At 47.0% G+C, this 25,445-nt stretch overlaps 1 protein-coding gene across 2 annotated transcripts in view; it reads left to right on the top strand.

Annotated features, from left to right (window-relative positions):
- The window catches only part of LOC138261666 (unconventional myosin-Ig-like), a 912,364-nt gene that overhangs the window by 206,998 nt on the left and 679,921 nt on the right, over positions 1 to 25,445 (top strand). For both annotated transcript variants that reach the window (XM_069210894.1, XM_069210895.1), the window contains one exon: positions 4,532 to 4,585. In XM_069210894.1, the coding sequence (XP_069066995.1) occupies positions 4,532 to 4,585 (54 nt within the window). The remainder of the gene's footprint in view (positions 1 to 4,531; positions 4,586 to 25,445) is intronic.

Raw genomic sequence — 25,445 nt, 5'->3', positions numbered from 1 at the left:
TGCCCTGTATGTGTTCCCTGTGTGATGACTAACTGTCTCACTGAGGCTCTGCTAACCAGAACCTCAGTGGTTATGCTCTCTCTGCTTTCCAAATTGTCACTAACAGGCTAGTGACCAATTTCACCAATTCACATTGGCATACTGGAACACCCTTATAATTCCCTAGTATATGGTACTGAGGTACCCAGGGTATTGGGGTTCCAGGAGATCCCTATGGGCTACAGCATTTCTATTGCCACCCAATGGGAGCTCTGACAATTCTTACACAGGCCTGCCACGGTAGCCTGAGTGAAATAACGTCCACGTTATTTCACAGCCATTTACCACTGCACTTAAGTAACTTATAAGTCACCTATATGTCTAACCTTTACCTGGTAAAGGTTGAGTGCTAAGTTACTTAGTGTGTGGGCACCCTGGCACTAGCCAAGGTGCCCCCACATCGTTCAGGGCAAATTCCCCGGACTTTGTGAGTGCGGGGACACCATTACACGCGTGCACTGGACATAGGTCACTACCTATGTACAGCGTCACAATGGTAACTCCGAACATGGCCATGTAACATGTCTAAGATCATGGAATTGTCACCCCAATGCCACTCTGGCATTGGGGAGACAATTCCATGATCCCCCGAGTCTCTAGCACAGACCTGGGTACTGCCAAACTACCTTTCCCGGGGTTTCACTGCAGCTGCCAACCCCTCGGACAGGTTTCTGCCCTCCTGGGGTCCAGCCAGGCTTGGCCCAGGAAGGAAGAACAAAGGACTTCCTCAGAGAGAGGGTGTTACACCCTCTCCCTTTGGAAAAAGGTGTCAGGGCTGGGGAGGAGTAGCCTCCCCCAGCCTCTGGAAATGCTTTGATGGGCACAAATGGTGCCCATCTCTGCATAAGCCAGTCTACACCGGTTCAGGGATCCCCCAGCCCTGCTCTGGTGCGAAACTGGACAAAGGAAAGGGGAGTGACCACTCCCCTGACCTGCACCTCCCAGGGGAGGTGCCCAGAGCTCCTCCAGTGTGCTCCAGACCTCTGCCATCTTGGAAACGGAGGTGCTGCTGGCACACTGGACTGCTCTGAGTGGCCAGTGCCAGCAGGTGACGTCAGAGACTCCTCCTGATAGGCTCTTACCTGTGTTGCTAGCCTATCCTCCTTCCTAGGTAGCCAAACCTCCTTTTCTGGCTATTTAGGGTCTCTGCTTTGGCGAATTCTTTAGATAACGAATGCAAGAGCTCATCAGAGTTCCTCTGCATCTCTCTCTTCACCTTCTGCCAAAGGATCGACCGCTGACTGCTCAGGACGCCTGCAAAACCGCAACAAAGTAGCAAAGACGACTACTGCAACCTTGTATCGCTGATCCTGCCGCCTTCTCGACTGTTTTCCTGGTGGTGCATGCTGTGGGGGTAGTCTGCCTCCTCTCTGTACTAGAAGCTCCGAAGAAATCTCCCGTGGGTCGACGGAATCTTCCCCCTGCAACCGCAGGCAACAAAAGACTGCAACACCGGTCCTCTGGGTCCACTCTCAGCATGACGAGCGTGGTCCCTGGAACTCAACAACTCTGTCCAAGTGACTCCCACAGTCCAGTGACTCTTCAGTCCAAGTTTGGTGGAGGTAAGTCCTTGCCTCCCCACGGTAGACTGCATTGCTGGGTACCGCGTGATTTGCAGCTGCTCCGGCTCCTGTGCACTCTTCCAGGATTTCCTTTGTGCACAGCCAAGCCTGGGTCCCCAACACTCTAACCTGCAGTGCACAACCTCCTGAGTTGTCCTCCGGCGTCGTGGGTTCTCCTTTTGTGACTTTGGGTGAGCTCCGGGTCACTCCTGTTTGTAGTGCCTGTTCTGGCTCTTCTGCGGGTTCTGCCTGCTTCTGTGAGGGCTCCCTGTCTTGCTGGGCGCCCCCTCTGTCTCCTCACGCAAGTGGAAACATCCTGGTCCCTCCTGGGCCACAGCAGCATCCAAAAACCCTAACCGCGACCCTTGCAGCTAGCAAGACTTGTTTGCGGTCTTTCTGCGTGGGAGCACCTCTGCAAGCTTCTTCACGACGTGGGACATCCATCCTTCAAAGGGGAAGTTCCTAGTCCTCTTCGTTCTTGCAGAATCCACAGCTTCTACCATCCGGTGGCAGCTTCTTTGCATCCTCAGCTGGCATTTCCTGGGCATCTGCCCAATCCCGACTTTGTTGCGACTCTTGGACTTGGTCCCATTGTTCCACAGATACTCTCGTCCGGAAATCCACTTTGGTTGCATTGCTGGTGTTGGTCTTCCTTGCAGAATTCCCCTATCACGACTTCTGTGCTCTCTGGGGAATATAGGTGCACTTTGCACCCACGTTTCAGGGTCTTGGGGTGGGCTATTTTTCTAACCCTCACTGTTTTCTTACAGTCCCAGCGACCCTCTACAAGCTCACATAGGTTTGGGGTCCATACGTTATTCGCATTCCACTTTTGGAGTATATGGTTTGTGTTGCCCCTGTACCTATGTGCTCCTATTGCAATCTATTGTGACTATACATTGCTTGCATTACTTCCTTTTGCTATTGCTGCATATTTTTGGTATTGTGTACATATATCTTGTGTATATTTGCTATCTTCATACTGAGGGTACTCACTGAGATACTTTTGGCATATTGTCATAAAAATAAAGTACCTTTATTTTTAGTATATCTGTGTATTGTGTTTTCTTATGATATTGTGCATATGACACCAGTGGTATAGTAGGAGCTTTGCATGTCTCCTAGTTCAGCCTAAGCTGCTCTGCTATAGCTACCTTCTACCAGCCTAAGCTGCTAGAAACACCTCTTCTACACTAATAAGGGATAACTGGACCTGGTACAGAGTGTAAGTACCCCTTGGTACCCACTACAAGCCAGGCCAGCCTCCTACAGAGCCTCATCAATATTGATGAGGCAGGTCCATTTCCGACCCACTGAGAATTGCTATATGTGTCTCAGACCCATTGGTACATCGCAGTTTGTGATTTCCTAATTGCGAGTCGCAAAAAGTTGCAATTAGGAAGTCACAAAATCTGGCGATCGTACATATGGCCCCTGGTACTTGACGTTCTGCGTCTCTTTGATGATCTGTATTTCACTGAATTTCGTACACCCTCTCCTTCTGCAGGGTTTAAGCCTTGAGGTCAGATAAAACACCTAACACTGAGCCAGGGAAAGCATGTGTTCCAGGCAACAACAACAAAAAATCCCCCCCCCCCAAAAAAAAACTGATTTGTGGTAGCATGTTCTGGAGAATCTGTCCTGGTGAACCTTTTTCCATAAACTCATTTCCAAGAATGTTTCCAAACGAAAACATTCACTAGTTTTGGAAATCGAGTTTGTAGAATGTCTTACATGTTGAACCATTTATCTGAGTACCTTTTTTAGTTTGTATCACATGGGGTTTTGATTCCTGTTTTGGGCAAGACTCATATTCTGCTCATTCATGTTTCCATTTTATTTTTTATTAAGTCGCTTCCCCTCTTTGTCCCACTCCTTCCTCCCTTCTATTTTTCCCTCAAACAATTCATCATCGACTCTGCAAACACATTGCCTGATTTACTGTGTGCTGTCTCCTTTTCGACTGACACCCTGCCCTTACCTGCTTCCTTTCCCTAATATTGCTAAAGCTGGTAGAAGATTTTATTTTAATTACTAGACCAAGAGTTCATACTGGGTCACGTATTTTATGACAATCTCCACATATTTTAACAAAACGTTTTTCTTTATTCTGGTAATGCACTAGGTTGGGGATTCACTAGTCCAAGGTCATCATACTGGTATTGCTGAATTTGCATTTTCACCCAAATGAGGTAGTGCCAAACATGCTTACTTAGTCTCCAAGGAGGGTGAAGTCAGGTGTTTGTGACCGGTGATCCCATTGCAGTTAATGGCGGTGAATATTTGGCTGATGAGAAAGTCTGCAAGGCACGTAACCCCACTGATATCTATGGGATTAATTTGGCATATCAAAAGAGGAAATATTTTTCAATAGTGGTTGACACTCATAAAAATAATTTGAGGTGAGAGGGATGGGTGGCATGCTGAAGATGTGTCATTTCTCTTTAACAAGGGGGGAGATGTCATGGTGTGAGGGTACACTGTGACCATGGAGATACTAGCTGGGTGTTGGACGCCACTTCCTGTGTAGGGTTGTGGAAAGGCAGAAAATGAGGACAAACAAAGCACATTGCAGAATACAATAATGCAGGAAATGCATGGATGGAGATAAACTCCCCCAGAAGAACCGGTAGCAGGGCTCACTGCAAATAAAGACTGCAGTAGTACAATGTTTTGTCTTTTCGTCCCACATCAGGACATGAAATGCATACATTAGATTAGTTCATTTCTATAAATAACTGTCAAAATGCAGCATGGAATACAATAAAACAAGTTACTTGCTCTCCTTCGATTACCCGGCCAGTGAAGTCCTAATCTGTTGATAAACTCATATATTGATCATATTTATTAACATGTTTTGCTTAATAGATGTAATAAGTATACCTAGAGCACACCTGACTGTGAACTCAATGTATTTTTTTCCTTGACAGTCTCGAATCCTAAAGCAACAACACGACGAGAGAAACTTTCACTCCTTCTTCCAGGTAATCATTTGTGTGCGAGAGAAGTAACTAGAACCTGTACAAAGTAGTTACACTCTGTATATTTGTGGTGTATATATACGTATCGCCCTACTGCCCTCTGAGTAGAGTGATGCTGTGTAGCTGTCTGTATCTTTTAATCTGACGTCCCCCATACTGCATTACCTCTAGCTAACACCATCCAGGTAGACTCCTGCCTCTTCCATCCGTCTCTCTCTCCTTTCCTTCTCCCTTTGCCTGTTCATCTCCTCCTACTCCCCCACCTCCATCACATTGCAGGGCGCTGCACCCCAAGACAAGAACACCTCTGGTCACCCACCCACAACACTAAGGCCCTCATTCTGACCTTGGCGGGCGGCGGAGGCCGCCCGCCAAAGTCCCGCCGTCAGGTTACCGTTCCGCGGTCGAAAGACCGCGGCGGTAATTCTGACTTTCCCGCTGGGCTGGCGGGCGGTCGCCTTCAGGCCGCCCGCCAGCCCAGCGGGAAAGAGGCTTCCACGATGAAGCCGGCTCGGAATCGAGCCGGCGGAGTGGAAGCTGTGCGACGGGTGCAGTTGCACCCGTCGCGTATTTCACTGTCTGCGCAGCAGACAGTGAAATACATTTAGGGGCCCTCTTACGGGGGCCCCTGCAATGCCCATGCCAGTGGCATGGGCACTGCAGGGGCCCCCAGGGGCCCCGCGACCCCCCCTACCGCCATCCGGATCCCGGCGGTCGGACTGCCGGGATCTGGATGGCGGTAGGGGGGGTCGGAATCCCCTCGGCGGCGCAGCAAGCTGCGCCGCCTTGGAGGATTCAATGGGGCGGCGGTACACTGGCGGGAGACCGCCAGTGTTGCCGGTCCGACCGCGGCTTTACCGCCGCGGTCGGAATCCCCATTGGAGCACCGCCGGCCTGTCGGCGGTGCTCCCGCGGTCCTCCGCCCTGGCGGTCTTTGACCGCCAGGGTCAGAATGACCGCCTAAATGTCTCCCTTACAGAACCACTGCGAATTCAACACTTTCCAACCACATGCCCCCCATGGTCATGGTGTAGTGTGCTACCCATTCAAAAATGTGCTTAGGCACTCCATAATGAAGCTCTACATAGACGCTACAGTGCAATACCTGCAATCACTGGCACACATTAAGCAGTGGCCAAGACTATTAATTTCTATAGAACGTTTGCAGCACTGCAGTATTTTTAGCATCATTTACATTTTAACTAATTTGAACACACGTCTAGGCTGAAAAAACAGACTTCAAGAATACAGTCTGTTTGAGAGTTGAATCTTTGTGGCTGAACCAGTACAAGGCCTGTGCACACTCTTGGGGGCTTTGATGTCTGGTCAACTCCCAGCGGTTTCCCTCACGGATCACTGACAGATTATCGGAAACAAAAATATTGTGTGGACAGAATAGTGTGTCAAAACTATTGAGGATCAAAATAGCAAGAGGGTTGGTGCAAATAGGTATGTATAGATTTACTATTTTTAACTCAACTCTACCTACCTTGGAGATATATATCATCAAAGTACATATATATGGAGCTACATATAGCAAAACTTTGCGTACTTATAGAAACTTACCTTTACAATATTTTTGTCCTCGATGTTCTTGACACATTATTTTTTCCCACAATATTTTTGTTTCCGATATTCTGTCTCAATACCATTAGCACAGGTGAGAGGTTTGTAGTCCTGGGATTAGTACTCTGGTACTAGTACCAGTAGGTTCTGTAGGTTCTTCTCAGTCCAAAGCCAGGTGTTAGATCATTCCCACTCTAGTGCATGATTCTCTGACTGCCAAGAAGAATTCTGAGGTCTCCAGTACTAACGAAGCAGCTCAGCACCGAAAATAAAATAAAGACAAAGCAAGTTCACTCTACAGTTTTCACTCCTTCAGGAAGGTCAACTTTACTCTCACCCAATTACTGGGTAAAGGGCTGGTTCTTTGTATTCACATTGCCTTGCATTCCTTATAAAGAATTCCCAGTACCACGGGAACAAAGCAGTAGGTTGATTAAATCCAAGCCCTTAAAATATTCTCAGTTAGGCGCATATCACCTTCAGGTTAAAACAGTAAGGTACTATTCATCTCCTAGGACCTTTAAGATATAAAAATAGAGACAGAACCCAATGAGAGAGAATGGCCTTTGTCTCCAAGCCCTTCCGTGTGATCGGGCAGACGTAGAGACAGCACAAAGAGTCTTTCCTAGTTGATGTTTGGGGGCATGCTCCTAATAACTAGTTCCTATCACCTCCTTAATATTATAAAGTACTCCCCCACACAATCTGAACATTAGAGGGAGCCTTTGAGGGTTGACCCTGGGCTACAAAGCCTCAGCACTCTAATATAAACATCATGTGACAGCACTTCAGTGATAGAACTTCTGAGTGCTGTGGGTGAACCATTGTCTCCTCTGGTTCAATCTTCTGTCAGTCCAATGCCTCCGGATATCCTTCATCAAACTAACTCAGATGTGCTGTGCGCGGTGTTTTGGTCCTGGGCAGGCAGTGTCCCATCACTAATCTAGTATCTTTCACAGGGAAAGTTCAAGATGCTGACAAATTGAGAAATGGTAGCCTAGAGTGGGGCTAGCTGCGTTAAGTTGATCTCCAGGCTGCATGCATATCACTATCTTTGTGTGGGCCCTGCAGTAGTTGTTAAATGTGCTAATTAATTGCCCTAAAGGTTCATACCTTTTTCTTTCCAGAGAACAGTCTTATTAGGGGCAGATGCTACGACTATAATGAACTCTCTGTAGGAGGCTGGCCTGGCTTGTAGTGGGTACCAAGGGGTACTTACACTCTGTACCAGGTCCAGTTATCCCTTATTAGTGTAGAAGAGGTGTTTCTAGCAGCTTAGGCTGATAGAAGGTAGCTATAGCAGAGCAGCTTAGGCTGAACTAGGAGACATGCAAAGCTCCTACTATACCACTGGTGTCATATGCACAATATCATAAGAAAACACAATACACAGATATACTAAAAATAAAGGTACTTTATTTTTATGACAATATGCCAAAAGTATCTCAGTGAGTACCCTTAGTATGAGGATGCCAAATATACACAAGATATATGTACACAATACCAAAAATATGCAGCAATAGCAAAAGGAAGTAATGCAAGCAATGTAAAGTTACAGTAGATTGCAATAGGAGCACATAGGTATAGGGGCAACACAAACCATATACTCCAAAAGTGGAATGCGAACCACGAATGGACCCCAAACCTATGTGAGCTTGTAGAGGGTCGCTGGGGCTGTAAGAAAACAGTGAGGGTTAGAAAAGTAGCCCACCCCAAGACCCTGAAAAATAGGTGTAAAGTGCACCTATGTTCCCCAGAGAGCACAGAAGTCGTGATAGGGGAATTCTGCAAGGAAGACCAACACCAGCAATGCAACCAAAGTGGATTTCCGGATGAGAGTACCTGTGGAACAAGGGGACCAAGTCCAAGAGTCGCGACAAAGTAGAGATTGGGCATATGCCCAGGAAATGCCAGGTGAGGGTGCAAAGAAGCTGCCACCGGATGGTAGAAGCTGTGGATTCTGCAAGAACGAAGAGGGCTAGAAACTTTCCCTTTGGAGGATGGATGTCCCACGTCGTGAAGACGCTTGCAGAGGTGTTCCCATGCAGAAAGACCGCAAACAAGACTTGCTAGCTGCAAGGGTTGCTGTTAGGGTTTTTGGATGCTGCTGTGGCCCAGGAGGGACCAGGATGTCGCCACTTGGGTGAGGAGAAAGAGGGGGCGCCCAGCAAGTCAGGGAGCCCTCACAGGAGCAGGCAGCCCCTGCAGAAGTACCGGAACAGGCACTTAAAAGAGGAGTGAACCGGAGCTCACCCGAAGACACAAAAGGGAGTCCCACGACGCTGGAGGACAACTCAGGAGGTTGTGCACCTGAGGTTAGAGTGTCGGGGACCCAGGCTTGGCTGTGCACGAAGGAAATCCTGGAAGAGTGCACAGGAGCCGGAGCAGCTGCAAATCACGCGTTACCCAGCAATGCAGTCTAGCGTGGGGTGGCAAGGACTTACCTCCACCAAATGTAGACTGAAGAGTCACTGGACTGTGGGAGTCACTTGGACAGAGTTGCTGAGTTCCAGGGACCACGCTCGTTGTACTGAGAGGGGACCCAGAGGACCGGTGATGCAGCCTTTTGTTGCCTGCGGTTGCAGGGGGAAGATTCCGTCGACCCACTGGAGATTTCTTCAGAGCTCCTAGTGCAGAGAGGAGGCAGGCTACCCCCAGAGCATGCACCACCAGGAAAACAGTTGAGAAGGCGGCAGGATCAGCGATACAAGGTTGCAGTAGTCGTCTTTGCTACTTTGTTGCGGTTTTGCAGGCGTCCTGAGCAGTCAGCGGTCGATCCTTTGGCAGAAGGTGAAGAGAGAGATGCAGAGGAACTCTGATGAGCTCTTGCATTCGTTATCTGAAGAATTCCCCAAGCAGAGACCCTAAATAGCCAGAAAAGGAGGTTTGGCTACCTAGGAAGGAGGATAGGCTAGCAACACAGGTAAGAGCCTATCAGAAGGAGTCTCTGACATCACCTGCTGGCACTGGCCACTCAGAGCAGTCCAGTGTGCCAGCAGCACCTCTGTTTCCAAGATGGCAGAGGTCTGGAGCACACTGGAGGAGCTCTGGGCACCTCCCCTGGGAGGTGCAGGTCAGGGGAGTGGTCACTCCCCTTTCCTTTGTCCAGTTTCGCGCCAGAGCAGGGCTGGGGGATCCCTGAACCGGTGTAGACTGGCTTATGCAGAGATGGGCACCATCTGTGCCCATCAAAGCATTTCCAGAGGCTGGGGGAGGCTACTCCTCCCCAGCCCTGACACCTTTTTCCAAAGGGAGAGGGTGTAACATCCTCTCTCTGAGGAAGTCCTTTGTTCTGCCTTCCTGGGCCAAGCCTGGCTGGACCCCAGGAGGGCAGAAACCTCTCTGAGGGGTTGGCAGCAGCAGCAGCTGCAGTGAAACCCTGGGAAAGGTAGTTTGGCAGTACCCGGGTCTGTGCTAGAGACTCGGGGGATCATGGAATTGTCTCCCCAATGCCAGAATGGCATTGGGGTGGCAATTCCATGATCTTAGACATGTTACATGGCCATGTTCGGAGTTACCATTGTGACGCTATACATAGGTAGTGACCTATGTATAGTGCACGCGTGTAATGGTGTCCCCGCACTCACAAAGTACGGGGAATTTCCCCTGAACGATGTGGGGGCACCTTGGCTAGTGCCAGGGTGCCCACACACTAAGTAACTTAGCACCCAACCTTCACCAGGTGAAGGTTAGACATATAGGTGAATTATAAGTTACTTAAGTGCAGTGGTAAATGGCTGTGAAATAACGTGGACGTTATTTCACTCAGGCTGCACTGGCAGGCCTGTGTAAGAATTGTCAGAGCTCCCTATTGGTGGCAAAAGAAATGCTGCAGCCCATAGGGATCTCCTGGAACCCCAATACCCTGGGTACCTCAGTACCATATACTAGGGAATTATAAGGGTGTTCCAGTATGCCAATGTGAATTGGTAAAATTGGTCACTAGCCTGTTAGTGACAATTTTTAAAGCAGAGAGAGCATAACCACTGAGGTTCTGGTTAGCAGAACCTCGGTTCTCACACAGTCATCACACAGGGAACACATACAGGGTTAGTCATCACACAGGGAACACATACAGGGAACACTTATGAGCACTGGGGCCCTGGCTGGCAGGGTCCCAGTGACACATACACTAAAACAACATATATACAGTGAAATATGGGGGTAACATGCCAGGCAAGATGGTACTTTCCTACACAACCCCCCCCCCACCAAACGAAGGACAATAAGACTAGCCATGACCTGATGAGTCTTCATTGTCTAAGTGGAAATATCTGGAGAGTCCATCTGCATTGGAGTGGGTACTCCCAGGTCTATGTTCCACTGTATAGTCCATTCCCTTTAGAGATATGGACCACCTCAACAATTTAGGGTTTTCACCTTTCATTTGTTTTAGCCAAAGTAGAGGTTTGTGGTCTGTCTGAACAATGAAGTGAGTGCCAAACAGGTATGGCCTCAACTTCTTCAGTGCCCAGACCACAGCAAAGGCCTCCCTCTCTATGGCAGACCAACGCTTTTCTCTAGGGGTCAACCTCCTGCTGATAAAAGCAACAGGTTGATCCTGGCCCTCAGAATTGAGTTGTGATAAGACTGCCCCTACCCCTAATTCAGATGCATCAGTTTGAACAATGAATTTCTTGGAGTAACATGGGCTTTTAAGGACAGGTGCAGTGCACATGGCCTGTTTCAGCTCCTCAAAAGCTTTCTGACAGCTAGCTGTCCATAATACCTTTTTAGGCATTTTCTTGGAGGTGAGGTCATTAAGTGGGGCTGCAATGGAGCCATAGTTCTTAATGAACCTTCTGTAATACCCAGTGAGGCCTAAGAAGGCTCTCACCTGGGTCTGTGTTGTAGGGGGAACCCAATCTATGATAGTTTGGATTTTGCCCTGAAGTGGTGCTATCTGTTCTCCACCTACCAGGTGTCAAAGATAAACCACTTTCCCCTGCCCTATCTGGCACATTGAAGCCTTGATAGTGAGGCCTGCCTTTTGCAGGGCCTCCAAAACTTTCCATAGGTGGACCAGGTGATCATCCCAGGTGGAGCTAAAGACAGCTATATCATCTAGATATGCTGCACTAAAAGCCTCCAACCCTTGCAGGACTGTATTCACCAACCTCTGAAAAGTGGCAGGTGCATTTTTCAAACCAAAGGGCATTACTGTGAATTGGTAGTGCCCTCCAATAGTCGAAAATGCAGTTTTTGCTTTAGCATCCTCTGATAACCTGATCTGCCAATACCCTGCAGTCAAATCAAAGGTGCTTAGATACTTGGCAGATGCCAGTGTATCTATGAGCTCATCTGCCCTGGGTATAGGGTGAGCATCAGGTTTAGTTACCTGGTTGAGACCTCTGTAATCTACACAAAACCTAATTTCTCTTTTCCCATCTTTTGAGTGAGGCACCACAGGAGAGGCCCATGGGCTTTCAGAGGGTCCAACCACTCCCAGTTCAAGCATTTTCTGCACCTCTTGTTTTATGCAGTCTCTGACATGGTCAGGCTGCCTATAGATCTTACTTTTGACAGGCATGCTGTCTCCAGTGTCTATAGTGTGCTCGTACCAACAAGTGGTGCCTGGCACAGTAGAAAAGAGTTCAGAAAACTGACCCAGGAGATTTATGCAGTGGTCTTTCTGCTCAGTAGTAAGACAGTCTGCTAAAACTACACCTTCCACTAGAACATCTTGTTCTGTGGAAGAGAAGAGATCAGGGAGAGGGTCACTCTCTTCTTCCTGTCCTTCATCTGTTGCCATGAGCAGGGTGAGATCAGCCCTGTCATAGTAGGGTTTTAGGCGATTGACATGGAGTACCCTAAGGGGACTCCTGGCAGTGCCCAAGTCAACCAAGTAGGTGACTTCTCCCTTCTTTTCAACAATGATGTGGGGTCCACTCCATTTGTCTTGGAGGGCTCTTGGGGCCACAGGCTCCAAGACCCACACCTTCTGTCCTGGTTGGTACTGAATCAGAACAGCCTTCTGGTAATGCCATTGCTTTTGGAGCTCTTGGCTGGCCTGAAGGTTTTTACTGGCCTTTTTCATGTACTCAGCCATTCTGGATCTTAGGCCAAGTACATAGTCCACTATGTCTTGCTTAGGAGCTTTTAAAGGTTGTTCCCAACCCCCCTTTACAAGTGTTAGAGGACCTCTTACAGGGTGCCCAAATAGGAGTTCAAAGGGGCTGAAGCCCACTCCTTTCTGGGGTACCTCCCTGTAAGCAAAAAGGAGGCAAGGTAATAGGACATCCCATCTCCTCCTGAGTTTTTCAGGGAGTCCCATTATCATTCCTTTGAGAGTTTTATTAAACCTCTCTACCAGTCCATTTGTTTGTGGATGATAAGGTGTGGTGAATTTGTATGTTACACCACATTCCTTCCACATGGCCTTCAAGTATGCAGACATAAGGGATTATATGACGGAACACCGAATTAAAAACAACTACTAACCTTAACAACGAGGTCGGAACACCGACCTCGTCCTTACTACTAACGATTTTACCACGAATGCCTTAACAACGATATTTCGTTGTAAAGGCATTCCTGATAAAATCATTAGCAATAGGCACCATTCACCCTACATCCCTGACCCCACCCCACCCCAACCCCCCAACCCCACCCCAAAACCTAAAACCCCCTGACCCCCCACCCACTCCCCAAAACCAAAAATGCCCCACCCCCCAAACCCACCCTAAAACCTAAAACCCCCTGACCCCCCACCCACTCCCCAAAACCAAAAACGCCCCACCCCCCCAACCCCACCCCAAAACCTAAAACCCCCTGACCCCCCACCCCCTCCCCAAAACCAAAAACGCCCCACCCCCCAACCCCACCTCAAAACCTAAAACCCCCTGACCCCCCACCCCCTCCCCAAAACCAAAAACGGCCCAACCCCACACCAAAACCTAAAACCCCCAGACCCCCCACCCACTCCCCAAAACCAAAAGCACCCCACCCCCCCAACCCCACCCCAAAACCTAAACCCACCACTTACCTTCGCCAACTCCCTTCTTTGTACCTTAACCACGCATGTTCGTTGTTCAGAACATATGTAGTTAAGGCACAAAAATACGAAGTCGTGGTTAAAAAAAGCGTTGTTACGCTTTCCTTAACCACGACTTTCGTAATAAAAAAGTCGTAAAAAAGGATGTTTCCCGACATAAGGTTGCTACCCCTGTCTGATACCACCTCTTTTGGGAAACCTACCCTGGAAAAGATTCCCAGGAGGGCTTTTGCCACTGCAGGAGCTGTAGTGGTCCTTAGAGGAATTGCTTCAGGATATCTTGTGGCATGGTCCACTATCACCAAGATAAACCTATTGCCTGAAGCAGTAGGAGGGTCAAGGGGGCCAACTATGTCAATCCCTACCCTTTCAAAGGGGACCCCAACCACAGGCAGTGGAATAAGGGGAGCCTTTGGGGTGCCACCAGTCTTGCCACTGGCTTGACAGGTGACACAGGACTTACAAAAATCTTTTGTGTCCTCTGACATTCTAGGCCAATGAAACAGGGGGACAAGCCTCTCCCATGTTTTAATTTGCCCTAAATGTCCAGCCAAGGGAATGTCGTGTGCCAGAGTTAGGAGGAACTCTCTGTATTGCAGTAGAATGACCAATCTCCTGGCTGCTCCAGGTTTTGGGTCCCTTGCCTCTGTATACAAGAGGTTGTCCTCCCAGTAAACTCTATGTGAGTCACTGACATCCCCATTTTGCTGTTTGACAGCTTGCTGTCTTAGACCCTCTAATGTGGGACAGGTTTGCTGTGCCACACTCAGCTCCTCCCTGGCAGGCCCCCCTCCACCTAAAAGCTCAGCAGTGTCTGCTTCCAGCTCCTCTGGTGAAGGTTCTGCACAGGGGGGAAATTCTTCTTCCTCAGAAGTTGAATCATCTGTAGAGGGACGGATAGTGGGTAGGGATTTACCCTTACTAACCGTAGCTTTAGGGAGCACTTGGTCCATTGTTCCAGGATCCAAGTCACCCTGTCCTTTTTGCTTTTTGGCCTCAGCCCTGGTTAAAGCAAAAATATGCCCAGGAATGCCCAGCATTGCTGCATGAGCCTCCAACTCCACTTCTGCCCAAGCTGATGTCTCTAAATCATTCCCTAGTAGACAGTCTACAGGTAAATCTGAGGCAACCACAACTTTCTTTGGACTAGTAACCCCCCCCCCCCCCAGTTGAGATTTACAACAGCCATGGGGTGGCTAAGAGTGTTGTTATGAGCATCAGTCACTTGGTACTGGTGACCAAGTAGGTGTTGTTCAGGGTGTACCAGTTTCTCTATTACCATTGTAACACTGGCACCTGTGTCCCTGTAGGCCTGAACCTCAACACCATTTATTAGGGGAAGTTGCTTGTACTTATCCATATTAAGGGGACAAGCAACTAAGGTGGCCAAACCAATGGCACCGTCAGAGACTAGCACAGCCTCTGTGGTCCCCCTAACAAGACCAACCCCAACTAAATTACCAAAAGTGAGCCCAGCTACTCCCTTGGATTGGCTATTAGTAGGTTTGCTCCCACCACCACTGCTATTACTAGGGGCACTAGGTGTAGCAGTAGGGGTTGTGGTAGTGGGAGGCTTGGTGCTTTTCTTTGGATAACTGGCATCAGTTGTCCAATGGCCTTTTACTTTACATAAATAGCACCATGGTTTCTTTACGTGATTAGAAGAGGATTTGGACCCACCACCCCACCAGAGTGTTTTTGTGGGCCTGATGAAGACTCATTTTTAGATTTGTCCCCACCCTTGTCTGAAGACTTACCATCCTTCTTCTTGCCATCCTTGTCACCCCCTGTATGAACTTTTCTGTTCACTCTTGTTCTGACCCATTTGTCTGCCTTCTTTCCCAATTCTTGGGGAGCGGTCAGATCTGAGTCCACTAGATATTGGTGTAACAAATCAGACACACAGTTATTCAGAATATGCTCTCTCAGGATCAGATTATACAGGCTTTCATAGTCAGAAACTTTACTGCCATGTAACCACCCCTCCAAGGCCTTCACTGAATAGTCAACAAAGTCTACCCAGTCTTGTGAGGACTCTTTTCTGGTTTCTCTGAACTTAATCCTGTATTGTTCAGTGGTTAAGCCAAATCCATCCAAGAGTGCATTCTTCAAAACTGTAAAATTATTGGCATCACTTTCCTTCACAGTAAGGAGCCTATCACTACCCTTTCCACTGAAAGATAGCCATAGGATAGCAGCCCACTGCCTTTGAGGGACCCCCTGTACAACACAGGCCCTCTCAAGTGCAGCAAACCACTTGTTAATGTCATCCCCTTCCTTGTAAGGGGGAACTATCTTGTGCAGATTCCTAGAATCATGCTCTTTCACAGGATTACTATCTGGAATACTGCTGCTGCCACCATGGGGTCCAAACCCCAACCTCTGTCTTTCTTTTTCTAAGTCTAAAGATTCCCTGTCTAGAGCCAGCTGTTGCTGTTTAAGCTTCAGCCTTGACTCTTCCACTCTCAATCTATTGAGCTCCCTTTCTAACATACCATCATCAGGGTGGGTGGGTTGGGCATGCTTTGACACAGAAGAATGATGTGAATGAACAGAGGGTGAATTGTCCCTAACAGTTGGCACTCTAACAACCTGGCCTGCAGGAATGACATCCCTACTGTGATGAGAGCTCATATTAGTACCAGTTATGCTAGGTGGTCTGCTAAGGGGCAGGTTGGGAAGGATACCATCTAAAATTCTTACTGGGGGTGCCCCAGAATCAGAGTGTGAACCATCTCCTAACTTCTCAACTGATGTGCCAGCTAAGGCCTTATCATTTTCAATGAGCATGTTATTTAACAATTCTCTAGAGGGATTCTTCCCTACCCCTAAACCTCTATCAATGCAGAGACTCCTCAAACCTTTCCAGCTAAGGTGGTCATAAGCTGTGCTGACCAGATCAAGAGTAAGACCTGTGCCAGACATGATAGAAAAGGTTTAGGGACAGATAAAAGAAAGACAAAGTTTCTGGACTTTTTAAGGAAACAGAAAAAAAAAAATTCCAACCTTTTAGAAACGTTTTGAAAGTTTAGAGGTACTTTTCAGCACTTAATAAATAGAGTAAGAGAAGAAAAGCAAAACATTTTGGTTAGGTGTACATACACTGAACTTGTTTTGTATATTATTCTCTTATGAAAAGTACACAATGACAAAGTGGTAAGTAGTTGCAAGTACTTATCCCACCGCAGCCCAACCAATGTAGGAGGCAGGCCTGGCTTGTAGTGGGTACCAAGGGGTACTTACACTCTGTACCAGGTCCAGTTATCCCTTATTAGTGTAGAAGAGGTGTTTCTAGCAGCTTAGGCTGATAGAAGGTAGCTATAGCAGAGCAGCTTAGGCTGGACTAGGAGACATGCAAAGCTCCTACTATACCACTGGTGTCATATGCACAATATCATAAGAAAACACAATACACAGATATACTGAAAATAAAGGTACTTTATTTTTATGACAATATGCCAAAAGTATCTCAGTAAGTACCCTTAGTATGAGGATGCCAAATATACACAAGATATATGTACACAATACCAAAAATATGCAGTAATAGCAAAAGGAAGTAATGCAAGCAATGTAAAGTTACAGTAGATTGCAATAGGAGCACATAAGTATAAGGGCAACACAAATCATATACTCCAAAAGTGGAATGCGAACCACGAATGGACCCCAAACCTATGTGAGCTTGTAGAGGGTCACTGGGGCTGTAAGCAAACAGTGAGGGTTAGAAAAATAGCCCACCCCAAGACCCTGAAAAGTAGGTGTAAAGTGCACCTATGTTCCCCAGAGAGCACAGAAGTCGTGATAGGGGAATTCTGCAAGGAAGACCAACACCAGCAATGCAACCAAAGTGGATTTCCGGACGAGAGTACCTGGGGAACAAGGGGACCAAGTCCAAGAGTCGCAACAAAGTCGAGATTGGGCAGATGCCCAGGAAATGCCAGCTGAGGGTGCAAGGAAGCTGCCACCAGATGGTAGAAGCTGTGGATTCTGCAAGAACGAAGAGGGCTAGAAACTTCCCCTTTGGAGGATGGATGTCCCACGTCGTGAAGAAGCTTGCAGAGGTGTTCCCTCGCAGAAAGACAGCAAACAAGCCTTGCTAGCTGCAAGGGTTGCGGTTAGGGTTTTTGGATGCTGCTGTGTCCCAGGAGAAACCAGGATGTCGCCACTTGGGTGAGGAGACAGAGGCAGCGTCCAGCAAGTCAGGGAGCCCTCACAGGAGCAGCCAGCCCCTGCAGAAGTACCGGAAAAGGCACTTAGAAGAGGAGTGAACCGAAGCTCACCCGAAGACACAAAAGGGAGTCCCACGACGCCGGAGGACAATTCAGGAGGTTGTGCACTGCAGGTTAGAGTGTCAGGGACCCAGGCTTGGCTGTGCACGAAGGAAATCCTGGAAGAGTGCACAGGAGCCGGAGCAGCTGCAAATCACGCGGTACCCAGCAATGCAGTCTAGCATGGGGAGGCAAGGACCTACCTCCACCAAATTTGGACTGAAGAGTCACTGGACTGTGGGAGTCACTTGGACATAGTTGCTGAGTTCCAGGGACCACGCTTGTCGTACTGAGAGGGGACCCAGAGGACCGGTGATGCAGTCTTTTGTTGCCTGCGGTTGCAGGGGGAAGATTCCGTCGACCCACGGAGATTTCTTCGGAGCTCCTAGTGCAGAGAGGAGGCAGGCTACCCCCAGAGCATGCACCACCAGGAAAACAGTCGAGAAGGCGGCAGGATCAGCGATACAAGGTTGCAGTAGTCGTCTTTGCTACTTTGTTGCGGTTTTGCAGGCGTCCTGAGCAGTCAGCGGTCGATCCTTTGGCAGAAGGTGAAGAGAGAGATGCAGAGGAACTCTGATGAGCTCTTGCATTCGTTATCTGAAGAATTCCCCAAAGCAGAGACCCTAAATAGCCAGAAAAGGAGGTTTGGCTACCTAGGAAGGAGGATAGGCTAGCAACACAGATAAGAGCCTATCAGAAGGAGTCTCTGACGTCACCTGCTGGCACTGGCCACTCAGAGCAGTCCAGTGTGCCAACAGCACCTCTGTTTTCAATATGTCAGAGGTCTGGAGCACACTGGAGGAGCTCTGAGCACCTCCCCTGGGAGGTGCAGGTCAGGGGAGTGGTCACACCCCCTTCCTTTGTCCAGTTTCGCGCCAGAGCAGGGCTGGGTGTAGACTGGCTTATGCAGAGATGGGCACCATCTGTGCCCATCATAGCATTTCCAGAGGCTGGGGGAGGCTACTCCTCCCCAGCCCTGACACCTTTTTCCAAAGGGAGAGGGTGTAACACCCTCTCTCTGAGGAAGTCCTTTGTTCTGCCTTCCTGGGCCAAGCCTGGCTGGACCCCAGGAGGGCAGAAACCTGTCTGAGGGGTTGGCAGCAGCAGCAGCTGCAGTGAAACCCCGGGAAAGGTAGTTTGGCAGTACCCGGGTCTGTGCTAGAGACTCGGGGGATCATGGAATTGTCTCCCCAATGCCAGAATGGCATTGGGGTGACAATTCCATGATCTTAGACATGTTACATGGCCATGTTTGGAGTTACCATTGTGATGCTATACATAGGTAGTGACCTATGTATAGTGCACGCGTGTAATGGTGTCCCCGCACTCACAAAGTCCGGGGAATTTGCCCTGAACGATGTGGGGGCACCTTGGCTAGTGCCTGGGTGCCCACACACTAAGTAAGTTAGCACCCATCCTTCACCAGGTGAAGGTTAGACATATAGGTGACTTATAAGTTACTTAAGTGCAGTGGTAAATGGCTGTGAAATAACGTGGACGTTATTTCACTCAGGCTGCACTGGCAGGCCTGTGTAAGAATTGTCAGAGCTCCCTATGGGTGGCAAAAGAAATGCTGCAGCCCATAGGGATCTCCTGGAACCCCAATACCCTGGGTACCTCAGTAGCATATACCAGGGAATTATAAGGGTGTTCCAGTATGCCAATGTGAATTGGTAAAATTGGTCACTAGCCTGTTAGTCACAGTTTTGAAAGCAGAGAGAGCATAACCACTGAGGTTCTGGTTAGCAGAGCCTCAGTGAGACAGTTAGGCATCACACAGGGAACACATACAGGGCACACTTATGAGCACTGGGGCCCTGGCTGGCAGGGTCCCAGTGACACATACACTAAAACAACATATATACAGTGAAATATGGGGGTAACATGCCAGGCAAGATGGTACTTTCCTACACTCTCCCAGATCTGTTATGATGAAATGGTGGAGAAAAGATTGTTGAGTTTCAATAATGTAGGACACGACTGCGATGAGGACCTGGAAACCCTCTCCGTGAGCGATCACTCTGCCCAGCCAGATTGCATAGTAATGTTGAGAGGAAAGCAACCTGGAGTCTGGTGTGCTGGACAGTCTGGTGCATATGAGTGCAGATGAGTTTGTCTTTGTCTCTTGAACATGAGATTCCCTGAGCCCAGTGATGTTGCACTAATAAACAACTCACACTAAACAGCTTACAAGCCTAATGAAGGGTCCCAGGAAAGTCTCACGGGACTTTAAAACAAACCTTCTGAGACAGTAAAAAAAGGTGGGATTTGTATAGCATGAAATAGATAAATAGCTAGATCCATATTAAAAGTACAAATGATAGTTCATCTGGCAGTATCCCGGCGTCTAGATCACCAATAGGTAACATACAACCAATGTATATGAGTTTACTGCAGTTGTTTGGTGTGTTGTTGCCATCACTGTTTAGTGTAATGACGCTTTTTCGTCTAGGGAGCCAATAATGTGAAACCGCGAACTCCGCATTTCCCAAGGTTCCCATGTTGCATGTTTCCAATAGTCACGTTGTTTTCATCCATCTAAAATTGTAATCATTTGGCCTGGATAGTTGTATCTTGGGGTCGAATGTAAGGGGCACCGAAACAAAAACATAATTGTTCTCCTCAATGTGACCACTACGATTATGGCTTATACAGTATTCCTACAGAACGAGTTTCATTGAAAGGCAAAATTATTCAAGGGTAAAATACCAAACCTAAATTTGATAGACAAGACAACAAGACTTTTGCTGGAACGGGCTCAACCTCCTCCAAGCAAAGCTCGTATTTGGGTTTACTCTTCCTTAATAGGAATGGGTGTGGAGTGAGAATTTGCAAGCTTTTGCGACCAAATTTTTCTGTAACAATTGCTTGATCATTTTTTATACCATACCGCCCATTCCAATAGCTGTGAAATCTGGGCACAGCTGGGGCATAGCTGTCTCTTTGCCAGGTCACGGACCGTTCGAGCTAGTGAATGACCACCAGGAAGAGCAGCACTTCATGCAGGTTTTATCTACAGTGACATAGCTCAGGTGATCCCCACACCCTTTCCCAGTGCAGAAATGTTCTAAGCTTAGCAAAGGAGAAAATGCCAGTAATGGCTAGGCCCAACATGAAAGGCACAGTGGGCATGCTAGATGGCAGCCTGAATAGGTGTTTCAGAAAGTTCTTCTCACATGTATTAAGGGGTGTAACGTTATAGGCCCAGATTTCTGCTCTACATAGAGAGCCATTTTGGCTATGTCAGGGGAATCATCCGTCCACCATGGACCCTGGCAAAGCATATAGTTGCACAAGTGGGCTGGGCCAGGGGAATCATGGACAATCACAAGTTTCATTTTCTACTTAAGGTGTGGGGATTTTGTTATGCCTATTTATCCACACCTTGGGCATGATTACCATCATCATCATCATTTAACTTTACTCGGTGAGTAAAAACAAACCATTAAAGTACAATACACAACAAAGAAAGAGAGGACTTCTAAAAGCACGGAGGTAATAAAAAAATAAGGTAAAAGTACAGTTAAAAGGGGGCAAGACAGGTTTTAAAAAACAAACAAGAAATAAGCAGTCAGATAAACATCACTTAATATAATGAAAGGGAATACTCAAAAATGAAAATAATTCCATGAATCAGCACTAGTTAAAAATATAATACACCAATATCTGAATACTGTGAAACAATCACACATCCAATTTGATAAATATAAATAGGTAAGTCTAAAAATTAGTTCCCCACTCTTGCTCCTTGAAATTGCTGAGCTCGGATATCATAATAATACAAGAATTTTCCCCTTTTTTCCCCCCATTAAAAAGACTGTCTGGGTGGATGATTTTAATTTTTAAATTCTCACGACATAAAATAAGGGAACAGTTCCATAGGTCTATAAATAATCCATAAAAAATCAAGTCAAAATCCATGTCCTGTACAAAGAAAAGCTACAATCATACATCCAAGTCAGAAAAATATACATAAATAGAACTAAACAATAACTACACCATTTTATCCCTTAAACTTGCTAACCTCAACCTCCAGATGGACTCGAGAAAACTTGCCACTGGTAGAACTATCTTGACGGACGGGTCGCTTTTTAAAATTCTCTCAGCATGGAGACAGGATCTAACTCCTAATTGTTTAAAAAGCGGGATAAGCCAAAGTGCTCTTTGTTTGTGATATGCTTGACAGTGGAAGAAAACATGTGAAACAGTTTCTGCACTTTTACAACCCATCGGGCAACCTTTAGATCTATTAGTTGAACTGGACCATTTGTATGTAAGGCAGCACAGGGGGAGGGACCCAATCCTAAACCTGATAAAGAGGGCACGAGCAAATGGAGATAACTTTGCATCCAAAAAGGGCTCAAATTCGTAATGGCATTTAACAAGTAAATTATGCCAATAAGCATCCTTTAACAGCTGTGCAGCATTTTTAGGAATAGAAATAGGATCATGCCAATAGGAACCTAACCCCAGACGGGAAAAAGATTGTTCAACGAAACACACCATTTAGATTTAATACTAAAATCACGGCCCACCACATTTAGGAGGCCACACCGAAAAGGAGTTAGGGCATCAGTTGTCCACAGCCGAATCCAAAACAGCAGGTGCCTTAGGGCAGCAATCTGTGAGATTGAGAAAAGATTTAGGTCCAAGTGAATGGGCAAGGATGGGGTACTCGATGGAACTTTTAGCATCATTTTTAAAAAACTGGTTTTCCGCGCTAGCCAGATTCGCCAGATTACAATGGCCCCAAAGTTAGGCTCCATATAGGGCGGCGCCCCTAGCTTGAGCTTTGTATATTTCCAATGCAGGAGATATTGCACATTTCGGGGAACTAGAGGCAAATCTGACAATTCCACCCGCCCTCTGCTTCAGGCATAATAAAGATTTATGGCGCTGGGCATGCCAAAGATGTGAATCTTCCACTTTGATACCTAGATAATCAAAGGTACCCACCCTTTCCAAAGGGACATCATCTAAATATACAGGCCTCTTCATTTTTTTTCTACTATCTCCAAAAACCATGTATTTTGTTTTTGCTGAATTAATTGATAACCCATGGTCAGTGCAAAACTCCAGAAATCTGGAGAGCAGCCTAGAAAGGCCCATAGCAGTACGTGATTACCAGTTTGGCGGTTCTAAGACTTCCAAACTCGAGGTGGGGGTCCGACCATTGCAATCCTGGCGGTCCGACCGCCATATTACGATCCTGACAGTCAGACCTTCAGGAGACTGCTGCAATCCCCAGGATCATTGATCTTGACGGGTTGGTGATGGTGAAAGTCATGGTCAGCAACAGCAGTGCCCAGTTCGGCACCTCTGTCCTGATCACGACTTTCCTTTCCGTCAGCCTTAGCATGGCAGGATCCCTGCCATGAAAAGGCTGGCGGAAAGGCTGAGTTGGGGCTACAGGGGGACTCCTGCACTGCCCATGACATGGGCCGTCATGTCAGCTCGGCAGACAGTGCACCTTGTGAAGGTGCTGTGTGCGAACGGCATTGGCCTTGGCTCCTTGAGGGAGCAGAGGCCAATGCCACCACACTATTTCCACCAGTCAGCCCAGCTGAAACATCGTAATATGGTGGCCACCTCCTCACCCCATACTGGGGTTCGGGTGGTCACACCACCAAACTCATAATCAGCCCCTTTGACTCACTCAGGGGGCGTGTTGTGTAACCTGACATTGTTTCTGAAGCCATTGCGTGGCCTAAAGGTCATTAACTTTGATTTAGAATTGTTGATCAGTAATCATTCTAGTCTACAAAATTCCTCACATTTATCCAGGAGGTTCTGTAATTGCCTGGGGGTCCTCAAGGTGGACAATGCATTGTCTGCGAATTGTAGATTTGAAATTCAAGAACTAACCAGCAATAGGGCATTACCACTGCTGGTGCTTAGAAGATACACTACAATTATTAAAAGTAGTGGTGCAAGACAACACAGTGTATGTCTTTGTTTGCAAGGAACTGCATTATATTTGCCAAAGTGACATAATTGTGAAGATAAAGCTTTATCAAAATTCTATAAAGGGTGAGTGAAATACCCGCTTTGCATAAAGATCCCCAAAATAGGTGTCTGTGGACTGGAGATCTACAAACAACATATGAAAGGGTGCCTTTCCGAACACACCGCATAACAGAAGTAGGTAGAACCAGCACTCTTAGCCAACAGTGCTGATATCTTTCGGAATCTAGCTTGGCAATGAAGATTGTAATGCTTCAGATCTAAACTAGTCAGCAGCATGCATAGATATTTTGCATATCTTCGAGAAACCTTGTTGGGCGACATTTTGGTGTTCCATTTCCACCTTTTTTCACTATTGTTGCTTCACACCACAATCTTGAAATTGGTGCTGCTTTAAGATATTCCATTGCTTATCATCTTAATCTAATTCCCCCATATTTTGAGTGAGATTGTATCAATCAGATGGAATTTTGTTTTGAATAGGAGCCATTCCTATTAGCCTGAACTGGTTTGTATGACCTCCTAAGAAGAGGATCCACAGGATTCTTGCTCCTTATGGCTTCTAAGAGAGAGATCTTCAGTAACCTCGAATCTCTGTCTAACCAATGGTGCACATTTGCCCCTGTATCCTCTTGCTGTCAGAAATCAGTGATGCCCTTACCCTCACAATAAAGTCAGTAATACACAGCAGTATAGCCATTGCTTCAACCCAATGGCGTTAATGCAAAAAGATGAAGCCCCCTGCGGAATGTGATGAGTGTCTCTGAGTTTCCCATATCCACAAATATTCATTGGCTTTGGAATAAATGAGGCCCCCTTGAAAGGTAGGGGGCCCCCTGAAGGGTTGACAGCCCACCCAGGGGCCTGAGTTACGCTTTGCTTCAACATGGTTCTACTTAAGCCTGTGGTAAGTATTTGCCAGTTTTATATTGTCACTGCCCTCTGCCAGAGGAGAACATTGTCTGAAAGCACAAGCCAGCAGGTGTAGTGCAGGGGGATCATGATCACTATTTGAGCATACCTTGACCACCATATTTCCTAATTCTGTGAGGAACCTCCAGGTTAAGAATAGATCCTTTCCCTAGCGAACCTGAGTGGTCTTAGGTCTGCAAGTCTTTTCTGTGATTGTTGTATTTATTTAATCAGGAGGGATTTCAGCCATTCCCCTTCCACAAACATTTAAGCCTTTTGTCACTACTCTAGCCATTGAAACGTGCATGCAGGTGATGTTCACCTCTAGAACTACAACCACAACACTGGTATTAGGGCCTTTTGTACTAGCTAAACCCCTTGAATCACTGTCACCTAGTGATGGATAAATATTTGTCCCTTGTGGGTCCCCTTGTTGTAGGAGACCTAGCAGAAAGGGATATTTTTCAAGTGGTATTTTGCAAACCTCAATTCATGTATTGTTTAACTTCATCCTTAGGGAGCGTACAGGCCTGCAGTATCTCACAGATTCTCATTGAATCCTTTTAATCTCATTGGTGGGTGCCCCAACTCATAATGGAAATTCAATAGGGAATATAGCCTTTGAAACAATACTACTGAGATCTCCAAAATATTTAAAGAACTACAATATTTTATGTCATAATTGACCTAGTAAGATCTAAGTGGACACCAATTCCAACTTAAATCTACCGACGACTCCCCACGATTCTCTTGTTGCAGGAGGTAGTACACTGTTCCCTTCTTCAAGCCGTGCAGGATAAAAGAGCTTGGCTTGGACATTTAAGGATGGTACTACAGTCAGGGGCTCGCAGGTAAATTCTTGAGGGGTTGCATGTGTGATCCTGCAGCTAAATCACTGATGCTCATTCAAAACTCTCATGTATTATCTTAGGAGTGTGTGGCCTCTGCTTCTACTTTTCCGTGGTAAAACTCCCTTTAATTTTATCTGCTTGCAGGATGAAAAATGGAAAATACCTACTGTCTGCTGGCGGTTTGGTGATGAGCATGTTTTTTTCCTAGCCTGGTTGTGAACTTTACCAAGTACCATAATCAGCTCAACCTGATCAGTTTTTCTTACTGTACATGTGGAAGAAGTCATACGTTTTACCTGCTCCATTCAAAC

The sequence above is a fragment of the Pleurodeles waltl genome, chromosome 10 (assembly GCF_031143425.1).
Source record: "Pleurodeles waltl isolate 20211129_DDA chromosome 10, aPleWal1.hap1.20221129, whole genome shotgun sequence".
Taxonomy (NCBI): domain Eukaryota; kingdom Metazoa; phylum Chordata; class Amphibia; order Caudata; family Salamandridae; genus Pleurodeles; species Pleurodeles waltl.
The sequence above is the reverse complement of the archived record's forward strand: the minus strand, read 5'-3'. Positions and strand labels throughout refer to the sequence as shown.